Here is a 25,321-nt window from a genome sequence, read left to right as displayed (position 1 = left end):
TGTCCATTTTCGACCATAACAGAGGGCAAAAATGAATGGTCGGAATGAGAGGGGAAACGGGCAGAAACGGCCCGCAATGAATACTAAAGTGCCGGATCCTCACTGTCGGAGAGGATCAGACACTAACTGAATACTACCCATAACACATAACTTGTTGTACTGCATGCGTCAATCTCACACCTATATTTTCACTTTTATTTTACAGTCAACGCTTGCACTTGGAGAGGGCGGTCAGAGGTGTTAAATTCAATAGCATCACAGAAGATGAAAGTGGTCCAAATCTGTGTCCAGTGTCTGGCTTGCATGTATCTTTAGCATTCACCTTTTAGAAGGTATACCTTTGCTCATCCCACAGGTCAAGTTTCTTAATTGATGACAATAGTTGCATTTTCTCAACAAATGCAGCTAGTGCATGTATCGTAAAATATCTAGAAGTCATAACTGTTGGTTTATCTATGTAACAGGCCCTAGGTTAATTCAATTAGAATTACAAAAGCAAACTTGCATCACAAAACAGTCATACATTATGGCAATATCCGACCCTGCAAAATGAGAGATTCAATTAGAATTGCCAATTAACGGGACTCGTGGCGAGGGAGCAAGGCATTTCAGCAAAATGTGATCTGGCAAAAGTACATGAAATGTGGGAAAGCTATGCAGACCCCAATAAAGTAGCATATGAGATAGCAGGACCATATAGAAAACCTTGGGTAAGAGGACAAAAAAATAAGATTTTACTCACCGGTAAATCTATTTCTCGTAGTCCGTAGTGGATGCTGGGGACTCCGTAAGGACCATGGGGATTAGCGGCTCCGCAGGAGACTGGGCACAACTAAAGAAAGCTTTAGAACTACCTGGTGTGCACTGGCTCCTCCCACTAAGACCCTCCTCCAGACCTCAGTTAGGATACTGTGCCCGGAAGAGCTGACACAATAAGGAAGGATTTTGAATCCCGGGTAAGACTCATACCAGCCACACCAGCCACACCAATCACACCGTATAACTCGTGATACTATACCCAGTTAACAGTATGATAACAACTGAGCCTCTCAACAGATGGCTCAACAATAACCCTTTAGTTAGGCAATAACTATATACAAGTATTGCAGACAATCCGCACTTGGGATGGGCGCCCAGCATCCACTACGGACTACGAGAAATAGATTTACCGGTGAGTAAAATCTTATTTTCTCTAACGTCCTAAGTGGATGCTGGGGACTCCGTAAGGACCATGGGGATTATACCAAAGCTCCCAAACGGGCGGGAGAGTGCGGATGACTCTGCAGCACCGAATGAGCAAACTCTAGGTCCTCCTCAGCCAGGGTATCAAACTTGTAGACTCTTGCAAGAGTGTTTGAACCCGACCAAGTAACAGCTCGGCAAATTTGTAAAGCCGAGACCCCTCGGGCAGCCGCCCAAGAAGAGCCCACTTTCCTCGTGGAATGGGCTTTCACAGATTTAGGGTGCGGCAGTCCAGCCGCAGAATGTGCAAGTTGAATCGTGCTACAGATCCAGCGAGCAATAGTCTGCTTAGAAGCAGGAGCACCCAGCTTGTTGGGTGCATACAGGATAAATAGCGAGTCAGTTTTCCTGACTCCAGCCGTCCTGGAAACATATACTTTTCAGGGCCCTGACTAGGTCCAGAAACTTGGAATCCTCCAAGTCCCAAGTAGCCGCATGCACCACAATAGGTTGGTTCACATGAAAAACTGCTACCACCTTAGGAAGGAATTGGGAACGAGTCCTCAATTCCGCCTTATCCATATAAAATACAGATAAGGCCTTTTGCATGACAAAGCCGCCAATTCTGATACACGCCTGGCCGACGCCAAGGCCCACAGCATGACCACTTTCCACGTGAGGTATTGTAGCTCCACGGATGTAAGTGGCTCAACTCAATGCGACTTCAGGAAATCCAACACTACGTTGAGATCCCACGGTGCCTATGCAGCACTCCCTTAACAAAAGTCTGAACTTCAGGCAGTGAAGCCAGTTCTATTTTGGAAGAAAATCGATAGAGCCGAAATCTGGACCTTAATGGAACCCAATTTTAGGCCCATAGTCACCTCTGACTTGTAGGAAGTGCAGAAATCGACCTAGCTGAAATTCCTCCTTTGGGGCCTTACTGGCCGCACAGCACGCAACATATTTCCGCCATATGCGGTGATAATGGTTTGCGTTCACTTCTTTCCTAGCTTTAAATAGCGTAGGGATAACTTCCTCCGGAATGCCCTTTTCCTTCAGGATCCGGCGTTCAACCGCCATGCCGTCAAACGCAGCCGCGGTACGTCTTGGAACAGACAGGCCCCCTGCTGCAGCAGGTCCTGTCTGAGCAGCAGAGGCCATAGGTCCTCTGAGATCATTTCTTGGAGTTCTGGGTACCAAGCTCTTCTTGGCCACCCGGAACAATGAGTATAGTTCTTACTCCTCTCCTTATTATTCTCATTACCCTGGGTATGAGAGGCAGAGAAGGGAACACATACACCGACTGGTACACCCATGGTGTTACCAGAGCGTCCACAGCTATCGCCTGAGGGTCCCTTGACCTGGCGCAATATCTTTGTAGCTTTTTGTTGAGGCGGGACGCCATCCTGTCCACCCGTGGCCTTTCCCAACGGTGTACAATCATTTGGAAGACTTCTGAATGAAGTCCCCACTCTCCCGGGTGGAGGTCGTGTCTGCTGAGAAAGTCTGCTTCTCAGTTGTCCACTCCGGGAATGAACACTGCTGACAGTGCCAACACATGATTTTCCGCCCATCGGAGAATCCTTGTGGCTTCTGCCATCGCCATCCTGCTTCTTGTGCCGCCCTGTCGTTTACATGAGCAACCGCCGTGATGTTGTCTGACTGGATCAGCACCGGCCGGTGTTGAAGCAGGGATCTAGCCTGACTGAGGGCATTGTAAATGGCCCATAGTTCCAGAACATTTATGTGTAGGGAAGTCTCCTGACTTTTCCATAGGCCTTGGAAGTTTCTTCCCTGTGTGACTGCCCCCCAGCATTGAAGGCTGGCATCCGTGGTTACCAGGACCCAGTCCTGTATGCCGAATCTGCGGCCCCCTAGAAGATGAGCACTCTGCAGTCACCACCACAGTGACACCCTGGCCCTTGGAGACAGGGTTATCCGCCGATGCATCTGAGGATGCGACCCGGACCACTTGTCCAACAGATCCCACTGGAAGATCCTTGCATGGGAACTGGCGAATGGAAATTCTTCGTAAGAAGCTACCATCTTTCCCAAGGCTCGCGTGCATTGATGCACCGACACCTGTATTTGTATTAGGAGGTCTCCGTCTAGAGACGCCAACTCCTTGGACTTCACCTCCGGGAGAAACCCTTTTTATCCTGTTCTGTGTCCAGAACCATACCCAGGAACAGTAGACGCGTCGTAGGAACCAGCTGCGACTTTGGAATATTCAGAATCCAGCCGTGCTGATGTAGCACTTCCCGAGATAGTGCTACTCCGACGAACAACTGCTCCCTGGACCTCGCCTTTATAAGGAGATCGTCCAAGTACGGGATAAGTACTTCGGCCATTACCTTGGTAAATATCCTCGATGCCGGGGACAGACCAACGGCAACGTCTGGAACTGGTAATGACAATCCTGTACCACAATTTTGAGGTACACCTGGTGAAGAGGGTAAATAGGGACATGCAGGTAAGCATCCTTGATGTCCAGTGATACCCTGAAATTTTCCAGGCTTGCAATAATCGCCCTGAGCGATTCCATTTTGAACTTGAACCTTCGTATAAAAGTGTTCAAGGATTTCAATTTTAGAATGGGTCTCACCGAACCGTCTGGTTTCGGTACCACAACAATTTGGAATAGTAACCCCGGCCTTGTTGAAGGAGGGGTACCTTGATTTCACCTGCTGGAAGTACAGCTTGTGACTTGCCGCCAGTACTACCTTTCTCTGAGGGCAGCAGGCAAGGCTGATGTGAGGCAACGGCGAGGGGGAGTCGCCTCGAACTACTACTTGCAGAACCTAGGGATCCACCTGTGGGCAAGCCCACTGGTCCCTGCAGTTCCCGAGACGCGCCCCCACCGCACCTGTCTCCACCTGTGGAGCCCCAGCGTCATGCGGTGGACTCAGAGGAAGTGAGGGAAGATATTTGATCCTGGGAACTGGCTGACTGGTGCAGCTTTTTCCTTCTTCCCTTGTCTCTGTGCAGAAAGGAAGCGCCTTTGACCCGCTTGCTTTTCTGAAGCCGAAAGGACTGTACCTGAAAATACAGTGCTTTCTTAGGCTTTTGTGAGGAAACCTGAGGTAAAATTTCTTCCCAGCTGTTGCTGTGGATACGAGGTCCCAGAGACCATCCCCAGACAATTCCTCACCCTTATAAGGCAGAATCTCCATGTGCCTTTTAAAGGCAGCATCACATGTCCACTGCCGGGTTTCTAATACCCTCCTGGCAGAATGGACATTGCATTAATTCTGGATGCCAGCCGGCAAATATCCCTCTGTGCATCCTTTATATATAAGACAACGTCTTAAATATGCTCAATGTTAGCAAAATATTATCCCTGTCTTAGCGTATTAATATTATCTGACAGGGTATCAGACCACGCTGCAGCAGCACTATTTATGCTGAGGCAATTGCAGGTTTCAGTATATAACCTGAGTGTGTAAATACATACTTCAGGATCGCCTCCTGCTTTTTATCAGCAGGGTCCTTCAAGGTGGCCGTATCCTAAGACAGCAGTGCCACCTTTTGACAAACGTGTGAGCGCCTTATCCACCCTAAGGGATATCTCCCAACGTGACCTATCCTCTGGCGGGAAAGGGTACGCCATCAGTAACTTTTTAGAAATTACCAGTTTCTTATCGGGAGAAACCACGCTTCTTTACACACTTCATTCATTCATCTGATGGGGGAACAAAACACTGGCTGCTTTTTCTCCCCAAAAATAAAACCCCTTTTATGTGGTACTTGGGTTCATGTCAGAAAATGCGTAACACATTTTTCATTGCCGAGATCATGTAACGGATGTTCCTAGTGGATTGTGTATATGTCTCAACCTCGTTGACACTGGAGTCAGACTCCGTGTCGACATCTGTGTCTGCCATCTGAGGTAACGGGCGTTTTTTGAGCCCCTGATGGCCTTTGAGACGCCTGGGCAGGCGCGGGCTGAGAAGCCGGCTGTCCCACAGCTGTTACGTCATCCAGCCTTTTATGTAAGGAGTTGACACTGTCGGTTAATACCTTCCACCTATCCATCCACTCTGGTGTCGGCCCCACAGAGGGCGACATCCCATTTATCGGCCTCTGCTCCGCCTCCACGTAACCTTCCTCATCCAACATGTCGACACAGCCGTACCGACACACCGCACACACACAGGGAATGCTCTGACTGAGGACAGGACCCCACAAAGTCCTTTGGGGAGACCGAGAGAGAGTATGCCAGCACACACCAGAGCGCTATATAATGCAGGGATTAACACTATAACTGAGTGATTTTTCCCCAAATAGCTGCTTGTATACATATATTGCGCCTAAATTTAGTGCCCCCCCTCTCTTTTTAACCCTTTGAGCCTGAAAACTACAGGGGAGAGCCTGGGGAGCTGTCTTCCAGTTGCACTGTGAAGAGAAAATGGCGCCAGTGTGCTGAGGGAGAAGCCCCGCCTCTTTTTCAGCGGACTTTCTCCCGCTTTTTCTGGAATACTGGCAGGGGTAATTTTACATCTATATAACCTGTAGGACTATATATGATGTAGATTTGCCAGCCAAGGTGTCATATATTGCCCCCAGGGCGCCCCCCCCCAACGCCCTGCACCCATCAGTGACCGGAGTGTGAGGTGTACATGAGGAGCAATGGCGCACAGCTGCAGTGCTGTGCGCTACCTTGGTGAAGACCGAAGTCTTCTGCCGACGATTTTCCGGACTCTTCATGCTTCTGGCTCTGTAAGGGGGACGGCGGCGCGGCTCCGGGAACGAACACCAAGGTCGGGTCCTGCGGTCGATCCCTCTGGAGCTAATGGTGTCCAGTAGCCTAAGAAGCCCAATCTACCACCTGTTAGGTAGGTTCGCTTCTTCTCCCCTTAGTCCCTCGCTGCAGTGAGTCTGTTGCCAGCAGATCTCACTGTAAAATAAAAAACCTAAATATACTTTCTTTCTAGGAGCTCAGGAGAGCCCCTAGTGTGCATCCAGCTCAGCCGGGCACAAGAATCTAACTGAGGTCTGGAGGAGGATCTTAGTGGGAGGAGCCAGTGCACACCAGGTAGTCCTAAAGCTTTCTTTAGTTGTGCCCAGTCTCCTGCGGAGCCGCTAATCCCCATGGTCCTTACGGAGTCCCCAGCATCCACTTAGGACGTTAGAGAAAAATTAGTGAATAGGCGCTGTTCTCTAAAAATATATAGGCGGCCATAAGGAAAGCAGCACTGGAGGTCTTGAAAAGGTGTCAAATGGCTGATTTTTGCACTTTCTATTAACGGTATGATAGCAAATGTGAGGTTATCGCAGTGTGACTTCACTGTGATAACAGCTTGCAGGACGCAATTGGATGACCCCTTAATGTGTGTGAGCAGTACGGATGGTGTAATGGTTAGCATTAATGCCTTATAGCACTGAGGTCATGGGTTCGATCCCCACCAAACCCTAACTGTGTGGAGTTTGTATACTCTTGTTGTGTTTGCTCACCAGATGCTCCGGTTTCCTCCCACAATCCTAAAATATACTGGTAGGTTAATTGGCTCCCAACAAAATTAACCCAAGCATGAATGAGTGTACATGTGGTAGGGGGAATATAGATTGTAAGCTCCACTGGGGCAGGGACTGATGTGAATGGCCAAATATTCTATGTAAAACACTGTGGAATACGTGTGTGCTATATAAATAACTGACAATAAATCTAATTTTATTTTATTTTTTGTAGATGATTCAGAAGTTTTGGATAAAGATGCATTAAAATATACTCATCATTTACATTCAACATGGGAGGCAGCCATTTGTGGTCAGAACCACATAGAAGATCATGGGGCATTTTAGCAATAGATTATCACATAAAATGACTATTCAACTATTTTTGCATGAATATGATAAATGTAGTAGTAAGTAGGCTGGTCATCTTGCACAGCTCCTTAAGGAGTCACAGCTTTAGCATTTAAAGAAAAACTAAAATGGTTAATGCCAGCAGCAAAGTGAGAATAGTTTATTACTATGTATTTTTCTAGAAACTATCATATGGATCTAAATAATTAGTTGTTCTGACAGTTATCATGGTAGATTGTCAAACATGCAAGATTGCTCACCACATAGAGCTGTTTCCACATGGTGCCCCAGTCCCGGAGTGTAGAAGTCATCTCTGTAATAACTGCGTCTTCTGTAGGAAGCACCATCTCAAATTGTCTATGGAAGCAAAACAATGAAATGTAACGCATGACCATCTCCCATACTGCAGGACATGCATAATATAATAAATAAAAAACAACATTTTTTAAACTTTTCAGAGTGTTATGAGATTGAACAATGAGCGCTATAAATCCAATTATAAACTTCCTGCCTATTGAACACATCAACACATCCGAATGTATTTACAGTAAGTGTCCAGTGATGCTCACCTAGACCCAGTTAGAGATGGGACTTTGGGCCTAATTCAGACCTGACTGCAGCAGAAAATTTGTTCTCTAATGGGCAAAACCATGTTCACTGCAGGGGGAGCAGATATAACATGTGCAGAGAGAGTTAGATTTGGGTGGGTTATATTGTTTCTGTGCAGGGTATATACTGGCTGCTTTATTTTTGCACTGCAATTTAGATTTCAGTTTGAACACACCCACCCAAATCTAACTCTCTCTGCACCTGGACTGTAATGGTAGAGTTTGGGAAACCTTGTTGTACAACATACATTCAAATCTGGGGGTAATGATGAGAAGATACTATAAACAGGTTGAGTATCCCATATCCAAAATGCTTGGGACCAGAAGTATTTTGGATATCAGATTTTTCCGTATTTTGGAATAATTGCATACCATAATGAGATATCATGGCGATGGGACCCAAGTCTAAGCACAGAATGCATTTATGTTTCATATACACCTAATACACACAGCCTGAAGGTAATTTTAGCCAATATTTTTTATAACTTTGTGCATTAAACAAAGTATGTGTACATACACACAATTCATTTATGTTTCATATACACCTTATACACACAGCCTGAAGGTCATTTAATACAATATTTTTAATAACTTTGTGAATTAAACAAAGTTTGTGTACATTGAGTCATCAGAAACAAAGGTTTCACTATCTCAGTCTCACTCAAAAATTCCCTATTTCTGAATATTCCGCATTTCTGAATATTTGGATATGGGATACTCAACCTGTAGTTGGGTTGTGGTCAGCAAGTAAGAGTGTAACATTTTTCTGAAATTTATTATTATATAGTAGACATTATTAGAAGACATTACAAGAGTTCAATGGGAAACACCTTCTATTAGAAGACTAAACACACCTAAAGTGTGATATGTCCAATCTCTCTAGGGGGAACAAAAATTTGGTAAAATATGGGAGCACATGACAATATGATCCCAAACACTGGAAAACCAACAATTGGTTAATTTATCAGAATAATCGTTTTTGTCCGTTTCCCAGTGTTTGGGAGCAAATGTTTGATTGTCATTTGCTCCCATACATTACCCGATTTTTATTCTCACCAGACAGGTTGGACATATAAATCTTTAGGCATCATTGATAACATTTCCCAGTAACATAAAATAATTAATACAAGACCATGCCCATTCCCAAAAAGGGGTGTGTCTGCTTCATGTGAAGGGCATAGCCACACCTCAAGGGATTTGTCTAGCACTTTGGAGACGTGCAAATTCCGCCACTATCCAAATAAATAACACAGTTGAACTGCCATAAGCAACAGAAGTACTTGCCTCTAGTGTGAGCAGCACCTGCCAACTTCTTTGAGACAGGACTATCCTGCTAAAATTGGGGCAGTTGGTATGCAATCAGGAAACTATATATCTTACATGTAGCAGCCACATAAACAAGGTAACCTATTACCAGCAGCCAGATGCCAAAGAGTGGAGAGATCAACCCAGTGGCCTTGGCTGGTGTTATTTATCTACATATTAATAGCAGAAGGGCGACTTTTATGAGTGACTCATTTCTATGATGCCATTGTCTGGGCAGAGCACATTATATACCAAATTAAAGCTCTTTGTCTGTAAATTTGCAGAATTATATCGGCGTTGTAATTGGTTGCTTTGTTTCAGTGTTATGTGGAAAGACGTCCACCTTTACAATGCATCACCATTGTGCTCTTTGAAAATGTGGCAATTAGTGAACTCTCCCTGTGCACCTGCTGGATGGCCTGGAACATGTGACCTGTTGGGTGGTGTGGAAACTAATAGTTATTTACAGCCACCCCACTAAGCAGGGATGTTTCCAAAATTGACTCCTAGGGGGGTAAAAAGGGGTAAAATGTTTCACCCAGCAAACCTTTGCCCGGTTGAAACCGGGCATATTTTAGGTTGTTAATCTTTACTTATATAGTATGTTCAAACATTCACATCAGCCATATCAATATACAGTAGACTATTACTTTGGTCAATCACTAATACTAGAAAATGTACAGTAACATTACTTCAAGTACAGAAAATTATGTGAACCTGAGAAAAATGCTTGGTAGAACAGTGACTTATTGCTTTTCTCTATGTCAAACATAAAGTATATATTACTTTTATAATCAGCTCAGCAAGCAAACAAGGCTAACATAAAACGTATTTTTTTTTTTATTAAAAAGATTGCTTAAACAGGGCTAAGCAGTAGTTTTGATGGTGTCCACAAGAGTTTGGAAATTTATCAAGCCATATTCTGTAATTAAGAATTATAAAATAAAAACAACATGCTTTGTCACCAATCCAATTATTAGGCTATTCTATAAAACACATTCTGTGAGTCAATAGTAAAATACACTTCATTTGTGGTGACTGGTTTGGAAATTTTGCCGCTGATTCTTCTACATAAAGAGTGAGTCATATACCTGTACTTAATGATTGGGTATAGAAGGTAAGACTCCAAACATAAGGTCTATAAACTACAATGAGCACTAGAAATGACTCTACATATTATGGGGTCTATCTACTAAGCCTTGGGGAGAGATAAAGTTAAAGGAGATAAAGTACCAGCCAATCAGCTCCTGTCAAGTCACAGGCTGTGTTTGAAAAATGACAGGAGCTAGTTGGTTGGTACTTTCTCTCTCTCTAAAGGCCCGTACACACTGGCCGATATATTGGCCGTTCTCTTGAACGGTTGATATATCGCGGGTCCGTCGGCAAGTGTGTACGTCCGATACGTCTGTGAACTCCGTCATTCACAGACATATCGCATCGGCCCTGCAGCACAGCCGACGACCAATATATCTAACGATATACTGGCGAGTCGCTGTGTGTGTACAGCGGTCGGCCGACCGTCTGTACACATGCTGCGGCAGCCGGCAGTGATTGACAGCTGAACTGGGCGGGCGTGTGTACATGCCAGCCCAGTTCATGACGTTAGTCCCCGACGGATCGGGCAGTGTGTATGCTCAACACACTGCCCGATCCGTCCATAGATATATCTGCAGATCAATTGATCTGCAGATATATCTACTAGTGTGTGTGTGTACCCTAAGGCTTAGTACATTTTGAAGCAGGGATGATACAGCCTATTAGACTTGCCAATAGATATGGATAGGCATAATTTAGCTCTACGTAGCATATTTGGCACCAGACATTGCTCAGGACATTTGTACTGGATATCATTTAACAGGCATAGCTTATTGTATCACACCCAACATAACGGAGAATTTGGCAGCTTCTAATAGTAGTGCTGGTTCCTAGAATTTGGACATACTGTATGTTTAACAACCTTGCCAGGGTGTACTTTGTAGGCCTTTTAGCAAAAATTTGATGGGCCCCAATGCTTCTAGAGATACACCATTCTGCACAGCACTCCAACACAATAATCCCATTAAAAGCATTAAACCCTTATCACATTATTCTTAATATTGCTACAATAATACATACCCATTTCTCTTTATAGTCTAACTTACCTGTTTGGGGATCTGATCCTCTTGTTGAAAAAGGGTCTGCAATGGTCCAGCATAAATCATGCAAAAACTGCCACCATGATTTCTGCCATTACTACTGGTATAATACTGGGTACCAGTAAGTATATCAGTATCACTAATGTCATATTAGTGGAATGTCTAAAGGCTTTTTATGGGTGACCACTAGTGGTATATACCTACCACTGCTGGAACACAGTATGCCACATCATTAATTTTTATATATTACCGAGAAACTACTACCGACATCATTTCTGCTGTTAGCGTACTACTCAGCACAAATGCCAGTGGCACAGTAGTACTACTGTATACATTATGGACATACCATTGCTATTTTACTGGACATTAATGCATACCATTTCACAGCTGGAATGGCTAAAATTGCTCCTAATCAAAAACATTTAATGGACACAATAGCTGTATACAGAATTATAACTTAACCTTTTAAATATATTTTTGAGCTAGAGGTTGAGTCTCCCATATCTGAAATGCTTGGAGCTGAAATATTTTGTATTTTTCCTTATTTTGGAATGTTTGCATACCATAAAAATATATCTTGAGGATGGGACCCAAGTATGTACACTTCACACCTACCCTGAAAGAAATTTGATACAATATTTGTAATTTTGTGCATGAAACAAAATTTGTGCACACTGAACCATCAGGGAGCAAAGGTGTCACTATCTCAGTTGTGCTCAAAAAATGTAGGATTTTGGATTTTCAGATATGGGAGACTAAACCTGTAACTAACACACTTAGGAACAATAATGACAGAATTGAATCCATAATAAGAATACAGAAACAAATATGAGGAGTTGTATTTCTTCAATGAACTTGGGTAGGTAAGACAATGCTGTATGAAGTTGGACAAGGACTAGATGGAGATAACTGTGAGGTCACGTATGTCTCAGACCTGTTCTGTTTAAAATAAAATAAAAAAATTTACAAATGGAGCAACTGTAAACTCGTATCCAGACTTTCACATTGCTTTAACACTTCCAGGAGTTTGAATGTAAAAAAATACGTATGCAGAGAAAATGGCCTGCAGAAAACATACATACCCTTTATTTTTTACAGAAGCATTCTTCAGGTGGACATAACTTGAAGGAAAAATGCCCTAGAACAATAACATAAAAAATTAAAGTAACAAACAAATGCATAATGCAAGCTTAAAGAAATTTCACTCAGATTATTATCATGAATAAATAAAATAAGAGATGGAGACAACAGACTTACATGAAAGCACTTCATGCATGCCCATGAAAGGAAACGCACACATGTACTCCTATGCAGATTTGTATGACTAAGACACAACACCCATGCATCTGGGGAGGTGGGACAGGGCGTTTTAAGTTAGTCAAGTGATGACGTTTTTGCACAATTGTGAATAAATGCAGACCAGTAATGTAGCAACAAATGGTTAAAAAGTGCGTAAGTGTAACTGACATACAATATTGTGCAGAAGTTTTAGACAGCTGTAGGAAAAATGCTGCAAATTAAGAATGCTTTAAAAAATAAAAGTTTTAATATTTATATTTTTTTTATCAGTTAACGGAATGCAAAGTGAATGCACAGAAGAGAAATCTAAATCAAATTAATATTTTGTATGACCACCCTTTGCCTTCAGAACAGCATCAATTCTTATAGGTACAGTCAGGGATTTTGTAGGATTATAGTCAAGTGTATAATTAACCAACCATACCAAACAGGTGATAATGATCATCATTTTCATATGTAGGTTGAAACACAGTTGTGTAGAAGGCTTAAAACTGGATGAGGAACAGCAAAATATGCTACAAAGGTGAGGTTGTGGAAGTTTCATGTGACAGGTCATACACCATGGCAAGACTGAGCTCAGCAACAAGACAAAAGGTAGTTATACTGCATCAGCAAGATTTCTCCCAGGCAAAGATTTCAAAGCTAACTGGGGTTTCAAGATGTGCTGTTCAAGCTCTTTTGAAAAAGCACAAAGAAACAGGCAACGTGTGGACAGTAGACACAGTGGTCAGCCATGAAAATTTAGTGCATCAGATGAAAGACACATTGGGGTATATTTACTAAAAGTTGAATTTGTAGTGCATTTGCAGCCAACTGTGCATCTGTCCCCATGTCTCTACAGAGCTGTATGTAGGAAAAGCAGAGAAAGATAATAACTCTTTTCTACCTGAAGGCTCAAAATGTAAACGGAAACACTTTGGATACAAGAATTTACAGCTAAGCAGAGCAGAATACAGTAAGCATGGCATGAGTACATGAAAATAAAAGTGGGGGGAGTAGTAGGTGAAACAAGTTAAGAGCTATTTAAGGCCGATTAACAACTGTCATTTGTTACTACATGTTGACACATTTGCGTTCACATGTGGTATGTTACAAGCACTTGCATCTGCAGTATTACTTTGTATTATTCAATGTCCAAAAGATGCTGCTGTGCTGCACCCAACCACAGATGTGACCAGAATTTTTTGACATCATTTTGCATCAATTTCTACAATGCTGTCAGTATTCAGAATCATCAGTACCTAGAAACTACAATGGGAGTTCTATGTGGTCAAGTGTATAGTAAGGAAGCATTGAGACATGTTAATGAATGCACTTGTAGTTTTAAGCTAAAGTCTTGTATGATGCCCACAAGAACAAGGCTCCCTGTATTCTCTCCTCTAATCACTAGCTCTATCACTCATAATTATTCATATTGCATACATATCCACCCATTTTATTTGTAACTATATACATTCTGGCCGACTTCCCTGTCATGTCCTCAGCGATCTTATTTGACATTTGGCCAGAGACTTTCCAACGTGGTCCTCAAGGTACTCTAACAGTGCAGGTTTTAAGAACAAGTACACCACTGATAATCCAGCACCATCGGTTCCAGCACTGTGGCGGCAACCTGACACAACCCCCGCAGCCTAGTTCTATCCAGCATGTCTCCCACAGTCCTTCTCCGGTCAGAGAGCTCAACTCCCGACCCGCAGAGCAACTCCCCACCGCAGCCCGACTACCCGTCCAAGCCATACTACCCCACCTGCAGCCTAACTAAGCCTCCCGCTGCCCATCTAAGACCTCCTGCAGCCTATCTAAATGCCTCCCACAGTCAATCTAGACCCTCCCGCATTCTAACTCACACCCGCAGCCTAACTTCCCCGGCACCTGATGTGTCCGGATTGAAAGAGGTGTCGGACCATCAGGTGCCAGATAATCGGTGGTGTACCTGTACATCCAGGCTTAGGTACAGGTGAATTAGTCAGTACCTCATTCAATTTAATTTCCCTATCTGTGCTGAGCAATGGATATACTTAAAACCTGGGCCGTTAGGCTGCCTTGAGGACTGCGTTTGGGAACATCTGCATTAGGCCATGTTTGGGAAAATAATATAAGATAAAATATAGATTAAAAATACATAACGCAAGTCTGCAAAACATGTTAGATTTCTGTAGCAGGGAAGTGAAACCGTTAAAAGACATTACAATACCTTGACATTTGGATTCTTCAGGGCAAATCCTCTGTACCAGCCTGCAGGAAAATATGAAGAAGAATTCAACATTTTTTTTCCTTTTGCTTAGGAAAATATACATTTAAAAATAGCACTATCTTTTACATTTAATACATTTACAGTTCAAACCCTCAGACACCTTAAGTGTTTGACATTTTCTTCCTTGGAGTTTTTACTATCATTTTAAGGCTTTGTATAGGCTTCCTTATGTGCTAGACATAAAAGAAAGACAAAAACTAGAACAAGCATCGTCCCAAAAAGTGTTATTGTAATGGAGATATGTAAAACATTTAAAAACATGTGTATGTGAAATTATTTGCACACTATATCCAGAGCTCAGATAGTGTAACAAACTATGTTTATTCCGAAATACCATCCTTCCCATTGTGTCACTTCTATTGAACTTGTTAAATCGCTACATGTGTTTACCATGTTACGACTATGTGTCGACACACAGGGGCAAAACATACTTAAACTGTGAATTGGCCCTAAAATGGGCAATATTATATATACAGAGAAAGGAAGTAAATAATAAGAATTACCTTAATGATGTCATGTGTAAACTGTGAACAAAGGGCTACTCCCCATTTATTCCTACCAGGCACCCTGTGCGCAAACAAAGGTAGCCCTTTGTTCATGGTCTTTCCAGTCACTCATCTATGCCATTAAATTGATATTGGTTACTTACATTCTCTGGCAACATCAGATTTTACTATACTACTGTATTTTCAAGTACTCTCATTGGAGCTGGGCAGTGTAGCAACATTCTGCTCTGTATCAACAGGATGTCTCTCCTGCTACATCATCCTTAAAAACAGATCTCTACACTTATTCCATACCACCATACCTTATGACACCCACTCGTCTGGGGTTCAATGTAAATTCTCGCACCCCCAGAAAGCACAAGCTACTCATGGGTTCATAAGTTTTATTTTCTTTTTATCATATATTGTCACACAGGAGTTACCACTATACCACTAAAATTGGTTGATTAATCATATTGTATACCTCACTTAGATATGCTCTTTGAATTTATTTTGGATGTCTCAAATTTAAACCTTAAGAGATCCAAGACGTAAGCCTTTATCCACTCCAGTCTTCAGGAAATGAAGGAATCTTCCCAAGAGGAATTCTGCAGATGGATATGTGCATTCCTCGCACCAAGAGACATATCTCCGCCAGATATGATGATAGTGTGTTGACGTCACAGGTTTTCTGGCTTGCACCATAGTGGCAATGACCTTTTTGGAAAGCCCTTTGTGAGCTAGGATGTTCCGCTCAACTTCTATGCCATCAAACGAAGCCTGGGTAGACGAACGGTCCTTGCTGAAGAAGATCTCCAGAAGATGTCCAGAAGAGCTGTGTACCACGCTCTTTGGGGCCAATCCGGGGCAATCAAGATTACTTGCACTCCTTGATGCCTGATCCGCTTGAGCACCCTTGGGATCAACGGAATTGGAGGAAATAGGTAGACCAGCTGGTGAAGGCCAAGGCAACGTCAGTGCATCCACTGTGCTCGCCTGAGGGTCCCTGGTTTGTAAGCAATAGCAGTGAAACTTCTTGATGAGTCGAGAGGCCATCATGTCGATCTGTGGGCAGCCCCACCTGTCGATCACCTGTTGAAACACATGAGGGTATAGTCCCCACTCCCCTGGATGGAGATCACAGCGACTCAGGAAGTCCGCTTCCCAGTTGTCCACTCCCGGAATGAAGATTACGGACAGTGCTCTTGCATGTCTTTCTACCCAGAAGAGTATTCTTGACACTTCTCACATGCAGGCTCTACTTTTGTCCCTCCTTGTCAATTGATGTACGCCACAGCCGTGGCGTTGTCAGACTGAACCTGGATCGCCTGATCCCGGAGCATAGGGGAGGCCTTAATCAGAGCATTGTAGATGGCCCAAAGTTCCAGAATGTTGATCAGAAGTAGGGCCGACTAGGCAGATCACCTGCCCTGGAACTGCGCCCCCTGAGTGACAGCTCCCCATCCTCTCAAACTCACATCCGTCGTGAGGAGGATCCAATCCTGAATCCCAAAGCGTTGACCTTCCAGCAGGTTGGAAGATTGTAGCCACCACAGGAGTGAAATGCTGGCCTGGTGTGAATCGTCCGGTGCATATGAAGATGGGAACTGGACCACTTGTTCAGGATGTCCAATTGGAAAGGTCTGGCATGAAACCTTCCAAACTGTATCGCCTCGTACGAGGCCACCATCTTTCCCAACAATTTCATGCAAAGATGAATGGAGACTCGAGCAGGTCGGAGAACCATGCAAACCATTTCTTGAAGTGTTCTCACTTCGTCCACTGAGAGGAACACTTTCTGTGCGACCGTATCCAGTAGCATCGCCAGAAACATGATCCGCTGAGAGGGTTCCAGTTGGGACCTGCAGATTGAGGATCCATCCATGGTAACTCAGAAGTTGGATAGTGCGATCTATGTGGAGCAATAGAAGCTCCCTGGAACTCACTTTTATCAGGAGGTCGTCCAGGTATGGAATTACGTTGACCCCTGGACCCTGAGCTGCAACATATTTTCCGCCATCACCCTCGGAGCTGTAGACAGGCCGAAGGGTAACGTCTTAAACTGGTAGTGATCGCTCAGTAGGGCGAACCGCAGATAGGCCTGATGATGGAGGTAAGCGTCCTTGATATCCAGGGACACTAGGAATTCCTGTTGCTCCAGGCCCACAAACACTGCTCTCAAACATTCCGTCTTGAATTTGAAAACCTTAAGGATTCAAGGACTTCAGTTTCAGAATGGGTCTCACAGACCCATCTGGTTTTGGTACCACGAACAGACTGGAGTAGTAACCTTGTCTTTGTTGTTGCAGGGGTACTGGAACAATGACCTGGGACTGGACCAACTTGTTTACGGCCAGTAGTAGCGTATCACGCATATTTTCCAAAGCTGGTAAGCATGATTTGAATAATCGTTGAGGAGGAGCACTGTCGAACTCCAGCTTGTAACCCTGAGAGATAAGGTCCCTTACCCAAGCATCTTGGCAGGAACTGTCCCAGATGTGGCTGTAGTGACGTAACCGAGCTCCCACCACGAGATCCCCTCAGGGTGGGTGGGCACCTTCATGCTGAAGTCTTTGTGGAAGCTGAACTGGTGCTCTGTTCCTGGAAGCCGGTAACGGCTGGTTTCTTAGGCTTACCTCTGGTGCCTCTAGCTGCGCTCGAGGCCCTTCTGGCCTTAGACCAAAATCTGGAGGATTGAAAGGACTGAGTAGATGGGCCCTGATAGGTACGTCTAGCAGGCGGAGCCCCAGGAGGGAGAAACGTGGAATTCCCAGCAGTAGCTTTGGAGATCCATGCGTTCAATTCACCTCCAAAAAGCCAGTCACCTGTGAAGGGAAGAGATTCCACATTACGTTTGGAGTCAGCATCCGCAATCCACTGACACAACCATATGGCTGTGCACAGACACAGCCATAACCGTGGCCCTAGCATTAATATTACCAATCTATTTAAGGGATTCACAGAGGACCCTAGCCGTGTCCTGAATGTGTTTTAGGAAAGTTACAGTAGTAACTAAGGTCATAACACCCAAAAGACCTTCCTGAATTTCAGTAGCACAGGAATGAATGGCATGTGTCATCCAGCAACCTGCAACAACCGGTCTTTGAGCTACACCTGCTGCAGTGTAGATAGATTTCAGAGTGGTCTCAATTTTCCCATCTGCCGCGTCCTTTATCGTAAAGGACCCCGGAGCAGGAAGTACCGCCTTTTTAGAAAGGCAAGAGACTGAGACGTCTACTGCTGGAGATTCTTTCCAGAATTTCCTGCCTTCAGGGGCAAAGGGCAATGTATGCAAAAACCGTTTGGACACCTGATATTTTTTATCTGGATTTTTCCAGGATATTTTAAAGAAATCATCCAACTTCTTCGAGTCAGGAAATGTGACTGTCAGTTTGTCTTGTGGGAGGAAAAATGACTGCTGATTATTAGCATCCTCCAGGGGGAGCTTTAACACATACCGAATAACCAATATGAGGGGTTGAATACCCTGTGTAGGGGTGTAGTCCCCGATTATGTGGTCCACATCATTCCCATCATCCTGTATATCATCATCAGTATCTGATAGAAGTGCAGGTAAAGCACTTTTTTGTGCACCTGTAGTGGACAGGGGGGATGTTTAGCAGCTAGATTTGCCACTGCTTGTTGCAGCTCCTGAGTTTTATTGCCATTTGCAGTGAGTTGAGATGTCATATCAGACATCATAGTTTTGATAGCCCCCAGCCAGGAGGGCTCTGGACTCTTCCCCACATTGTTATCAGCATTTTGTGAATACTGACTACACTGCTCACATGATATTGAGCCAGATGAGCTAGGGGAAAATCTAGCATTACACACACTGCATGACTTCTGTTTTACCATTGTGAAGAAGAAAAACAGGTATAATACACATACAACACAGCCTGAAATGTAATACAAGTCTGCCCTATTGCATGTGAGAGGAGACACAGGAGAGAGGACACCAGCGCACCCAACGCTGCACAGCTCTCCCCCTCTACACCCGGTACCAGTGATCCAGCGTGTGACCGTTATGGAGGAGCTGTGTGAGGCTGCTGCTGCTTATGCAGAGGAAGGTGCCAAAAAGCCGCTGATCCCGCTCTGATGTAGCTCCGCCCCCGCTATGGCGCCGGAACTACTGTGTAATCTCTATACTGGCCATGTCTCCTAAGTGTTTGTAGCCTCACATAAGTGCTTGGTATAAGGTATTTAGCCAGTCTCACACAGGGGCCACAGCGGGTCTCCCCCAGGAGGGACCCGTACGCCTCGCCCACGCTTCTGCCGCACCGTGAACCGGGGACCCCCCTAGCGGGGTCCCCGGTGTGTACTCACCACTGATGATCACCTTCAGGCAGCATTAGGGGTGTGCGGTATGCTGTGGCTGCGACAGCCAAGGTGACATGCCCCGCTGAACAAACAGCCTCTCAGGACGGTGGTCCTGCAGTGGGGAAGCGGCTCTGCACCTCAAAAGGCCGGTGACCGTCCCCCCTTTAACTCCCACGGTGCAGGTATGCTGTTGCCCAAACAGCATACTGAAAGAAATAAAAGTTTAAAAGAAATTGAAGACAAATAAACTCTGGAGCTTGCAGAGTGTGCATCCTCTCCTGAGGGCATTTTTTTCTAAGCTGTGGGAAGGGGCATAGATGGGAGGAGCCAGCACACCCAGTTGAAGAAATTTAAAGTGCACTGGCTCCTTTGGACCCGTCTATACCCCATCGTACTAATCTGTCCCCAATATCCCTTATGGATGCTAGAGAAATAAAGGATCAGTAATCCCTTGATACTGTATATCTACCACTGCAGACTTTAATGTATAATTAGCTACTGTACATTTCAAGTTTTCTCGATACAGGTAGGTGGAGATGAGGGCAGGGTTGGACTAGTCGCAACATTAAGCCTCACCCCTCTCAGTAAAATTCCATAGTTCGCGCACATTTGAATAGAGGTGTGGCTAAAATGGCGTAAAGTACCATAGAATCGCGTCATTAGGCTCTGCCCCCTCCCCAGTGTCTGAAGCTTCTCATCATTATTCTCCCCAGTCATTGTTGATTTAGAAGAAATTCCCTATGATGTATCACCACCCTGATTACAGTGCATCCTTTCTTATTAAGTAAAATATTTATTGTTGCATTACATGGAAATTAAAGCATAGCTTCTTATGTAAACCATTGGTTTGAATGCACCTGCAACTAAAATAACTAGTGGGCAGGAAAATGGCAAAGTTGTTACCGGTGAAAGATAACACATACAAAAAATATAAATACATAACTGCATAGTGTGGGAGTGATCTAGAGCATGTCTGTCCAAAGTTACTTAGAAACTCAATTTGTGTTAATAGAAGAAAATATAGAGTACACCTACTTATCCATTCTTTTAACTATATTTATCATGTTTTGTTCTTTTTTTGTGTGAATATACAGTACATTTGTACGGTTCTATATTCAGATTTGGCAAGGACTCAATAAGCATGTTATAAGTATATAGAAGTGTCCTCATTCAGACGCACCGAAACAGCCCCTCTTGGCGCGGCAGGTCCTGGGAGACTCTGCAAGCGTTGGAATTTTTTTTTGCTGAAAATTCTGATTAATTTGATACAGTATGCTACATTTGTACATCTGTGTGTGACTGAGTTTCTGAATCTGTGTATGAAGAGCTACAATGTAGCAACTGCAGCTTTTTTTCCAGTACAAGTTACATTGTGCTTTGTATACAGACTCAGTTACACACAACATACAAGCCACATATCAAATTAATCAGCAAAAAATTATGCCAGAGGCTAGCAGAGTTGCATGGGATCAGGCTGGCTATCCCGCACCAGGCATCTCACACTGCTTGGCGTATTGAGGCTGGATGTATGAACACAAATCTTTACTTGTGGCCCACTACAGCTACCTATCTGTAGTCACACACTGCTCCAGTACAGAACTTGGCATGTTTTATATTAGTGACCTGGTTTCAAAGAATCTCACCTTCACTTTTTTCTAGAATTTGAACAGTATCCCCAATCTCCAACGTTAAGCCATGTGGATTTGTCCCTCGAAAGCTGGCAACCACTGGAAAATAAAACATGTACATTCAATTAAATACATTTCTGCAGAGACTTTTCGGTGTAGAAACACAACTTTCCACATCTTCTGAATTGCCTGTAACTTTTACCAGCAATTGCAATGAGCATGTCCTGCTCATACCATGTTGCCACAGCATTCTATTTTGGATGTGTACAAGATCACAATACAATGATAATGTGTTTCTGTTATATGTAGCAATAAAAATCAAAACGTCCTAGCATCCTGGGCCCACTACTATCAGAACAAGTTGTACACTGACACAGTGAGAATGCATCAAGTAATACTTGTGTTTTTCAGTTATGCATAGGCAATAAACACAAAAAGTACCTGCAATATTAACAATTTTATCTGAAAGAATGATCTTGAGTTTAGTCTCCATAAAGCTAGGCATACACTATACAATTATCTGCTAGATCATCTACCAGATTTGGCTAGCTGGAATGAAAATCTGGTAATGAACGAGAACAAAGGACAATCGATCATTTGCTCCTAAACACTGGAAAACAGACAAAAACTGTATTTCATACAAACTGGTTAAATCACTTAATCTTTTATTATGGTAGCTAAACACAAATTGATTTTGAAGTATTCCAACGTCTGTAGCAGAACCATATGCAGAACCATATGCTGCAATACGGATCCTGGATGTTGGACAACGTGGCCTGAGGCTGCGTACAGTTATTAAGATAACCTCAATGCAAACCAGTTACAGCAAAACATTGGGTGGGTAGCAGATGTTACATTTGCTGCTTAATAAAAGCCTACAGCAGGTATTGATTCCAGGTGTCAAAACTCAATGTACTGGTTTACCATTAATATTTTAAATATTTTAGATGACTAACCAATAAAGATTAACAGGATATGGTTGTGAGAAAGGGTTCTATGCACTCTCAATATGTTGCTATAATAAGGCAGTAGCTATCTATCTATCTATCTATCTATCTATCTATCTATCCATGTATCTTTCTATCTTTGTAGACCAGTGTGTGAAGTGTTAACACTAAAATACCAGATCAGACCCAGGATTTGGAACACGATTCCAATTTGGGTCAGACTATTTTCAGATCCCAGGTCGGAGCCATTTACACTGCACATGGGTGCACTGGTACCGGTTTGCTAGCGTTTGGAGTTGAAATCTCCAAGCATCAAGGATTTGGCTCTCCATATGCTGTAAATGGGACGTGGTGTCGGATGACCAGGGGTTCCTGTTCACACTGCTTCCTATTTTTTTGGGGGGGGACCCTTTCACACCAAGCAATGACCTGAGTTAAACCGCCAATAATCCACATTATTACTCTCTTCAAGGAAGAACTATTCTTGTAATCTGTCTGACCTGTGAGTTCTCACAGTCTACCACCATGACTAAGTAAAAGCCTTTTACTCACTAATGGTTGTAGCTACACATTGCAGTAACAAGTCAATAATATAACAACCAATTCCTTTATTAAAGCACAAAAACATTAAACTAATATCATGGATAAACTAATTTAAAATCCAAATACATTTTTCACAATTGAGAGAACAAAAAGGTTAAAAACAGAAATATAAAAAAATAAATAAAATAGAATACGTATACCGAGTTGCAAAGCTCTTTAACGGCACCACACAAACCACGTACTGTATGTCTAAAACAGAAGATAACTGGAGAGCATCCTCCTTGCCCAGGCCATTGAAGTTTGGCTATACTAAGCAAAAGTTTCTCTGTTAGAGATTACTGGTCAATATGGCTATCATTCAAAAGGCAACATCATGTTGCAGTTATTCGAGAGCAACATACTGTACTTCTACTCTTAATACAAAAACCTCTGAAGCTGCCTGGGTATTTCAAGGGGTTAGTATCTATTTACCGGCGTACATTCTCCCAGCGGTCAGAATTCCGACTGCGGGATGCCGGGCACCAGAATGCCGGCAGTGGAGCGAGCGCAATAGAGCCCATTGCGGGCTTGCTGCACTCGCCACGCTACACACTATTTATTCTCTCTCCAGGGGTGTTGTGGACACCCTAAAGAAGGGGTATAGGTGTAAGTATCGCGGCGGTCGGGATCCAGGTGCCGGTATGCTGAGCACCAGGTTCCCGACAACCGGGATATTGCCTCCCATTTCAAGACTATTATATGCATCTTTGCCAAGCCTCATCCCCTGTTCCTACTCTTCCGATAAAACTTCAGCGCAGAGATAATGGGGTATATTCAATTGCGGTCGAATTGCCGAAAATGTCGAAAAACAGGTCATTTTCGACACAAAAAACCTGTCGAATTTGATTCAACAATTCAATACAGCAAGGCCGTAACTACGTGTGTGCAAGCGGTGCCTTGCACACAGCGCAGTCGCCCTGAGGGCGCAACTGTCAGAAGCATTGTAGTGAGTCAAACTCATTTCAAGCTGTCTGTGTGTGCTGCCTCCGAAGCGAGGAGAGGAGCAGCTCCGGGGGCAGCAGGGGAGGAGGAGGGAGAGGGACTCGTAAGCTGCAGCAGCGCACTGTAATTTGTGGCGGCACCGCTGCAGCTGGCCCTCTCCTTCCACATGGCTGGCCGTCGCCGGGGAGCCGAGAGAGCTGTATACAACCCACCCAGCAGCACCTCTACCGCCTTACCTTAGTATTGGGGGAGTCGGTCTTGTGAGGCAGCGGAGGTACACTGTGATGAACTGAATGGAGGTGCGGCACAGTTCAGGAGCTGGCGCCTCACGTCAGAACTGTACTCGCTTTACCCAACATGAGGGAGAGCGCGGGTCTGTGCGATCTGAGGTGTCGTACCGGCAGGTGAGGAGGGAGATCGGTAGGCTTCAGCTGGCAGGTCCTGTGAGACAGCGGGCTGAGGGAATCAGCACAGCAGCCTGTTTACTGGCCAGAGTGGGAGAAGGTGCTGTACTGAAGGAAGACTGTCTCAGGTGGCAGAGCAGTGAGGCTGCACAAGGGAGCAGTAAACATGTAGTGCTATGTGAGGAGGGGAGGGGGTTGGTGTGAGCTATGTAATGAGGACCGGTGTGAGTCTGAGCTGGGTAATGGTGGGGGGTTGATGTGAGCTGGCTAATGGTGAGGGGTAGGATGTAAGCGAGGTAATGGTGAGGGGATTGGATGTGAGCAGAGTAATGGTGAGGGGTAGGATGTGTGCAGGGTAATGGTGAGGGGGTTGGTGGTGAGCGGGGTAATGGTGAGGGGTTGGATGTGAGCCGGGTAATAGTGAGGGGGTGGATGTGAGCAGGGTATTGGTGAAGAGTTGGTGTGAGCTAGGTAATGGTGACGGGTTGGTGTGAGCTGGGTAATGGTAAGGGTTAGTGTGAGCTATGTAATTGACAAGGGTGGCATGAGCTGGATAATGTCAAGTGTTTTTGTGAGCTGGGAAATGACGAGAGTTGGTGTGAGCGATGTAATGGCGGGGGTTTGTTTAATCTGGGTAATGACGAGGGTTGGATCCAACTAGGAGGGACCCCAAACTGGTATTTTGCCTAGGGCCCCATGGGGTCTTAATCTGGCTCCGAGTGTAAGCTGTACAGGGGGCGGAGAGGTCGTCAGCAAGGGATATAGGGCGGTGGGAGAGCCACTGGCGTGTTTTCTCTGTCACTTCCACATGTACTGTAGAGGTGTACGCTGTACGGGGAGTGGAGAGGTCGTCCGCAGGGGGTACAGCGCGGGTAGGTAAAGGGTAGATGAGAGGTGCCAGGGTATCTAACATAAGCCTTGTACTTCTGCTGCTGGGTTGTGTGTGTCCATGTCTGCAGATTAGTAACTGTAATAAAACCTTGTCAGGTCAGTGGCTGATAGAGTGTGCGTCATTCTGTACCCGGCGACAAATGTGGTCTGCCGTAATGTGTAAAAAAGGGGATTCTGCCTGCCGTAATGTGTAAAAAGAGGGACTCTACCTGCCGTAATGTGTAAACAGGGGACTCTGCCTGCGTAATGTGTAAAAGGGGCTCTACCTGGTGTAGTGGCGCTACTGTGCTGCGTAATTTGAATAATGGAGACTACTGCGCACCGTAATATGAATTGGTATTATTCTGTGGTCACACCCATTCCCCATGAAGCCACTCCCCTATATTTTTGATGTGTACTGGCCCTATTTTAAATAAGGGGGGGCGCCGATGCCGTTTCTTGCACACAGCGCTAAAATGTCTAGTTACGGCACTGCAATACAGTACTTATCGACAAAAAACCTGCCGTTTAATTTTCGGCTTTTTTCAATTC

At 44.4% G+C, this 25,321-nt stretch overlaps 1 protein-coding gene across 2 annotated transcripts in view; it reads right to left on the bottom strand.

The window, feature by feature from the left end:
• The window catches only part of DOCK4 (dedicator of cytokinesis 4), an 803,151-nt gene that overhangs the window by 561,274 nt on the left and 216,556 nt on the right, over window positions 1-25,321 (bottom strand). For both annotated transcript variants that reach the window (XM_063927278.1, XM_063927279.1), the window contains exons 2-5: window positions 21,040-21,123; window positions 14,532-14,572; window positions 12,121-12,176; window positions 7,251-7,347 (exon numbers count right to left, since the gene is read on the bottom strand). In XM_063927278.1, the coding sequence (XP_063783348.1) occupies window positions 7,251-7,347; window positions 12,121-12,176; window positions 14,532-14,572; window positions 21,040-21,123 (278 nt within the window). The remainder of the gene's footprint in view (window positions 1-7,250; window positions 7,348-12,120; window positions 12,177-14,531; window positions 14,573-21,039; window positions 21,124-25,321) is intronic.

This window comes from Pseudophryne corroboree, chromosome 6 (assembly GCF_028390025.1).
Source record: "Pseudophryne corroboree isolate aPseCor3 chromosome 6, aPseCor3.hap2, whole genome shotgun sequence".
NCBI classification, from domain to species: domain Eukaryota; kingdom Metazoa; phylum Chordata; class Amphibia; order Anura; family Myobatrachidae; genus Pseudophryne; species Pseudophryne corroboree.
The sequence above is the reverse complement of the archived record's forward strand: the minus strand, read 5'-3'. Positions and strand labels throughout refer to the sequence as shown.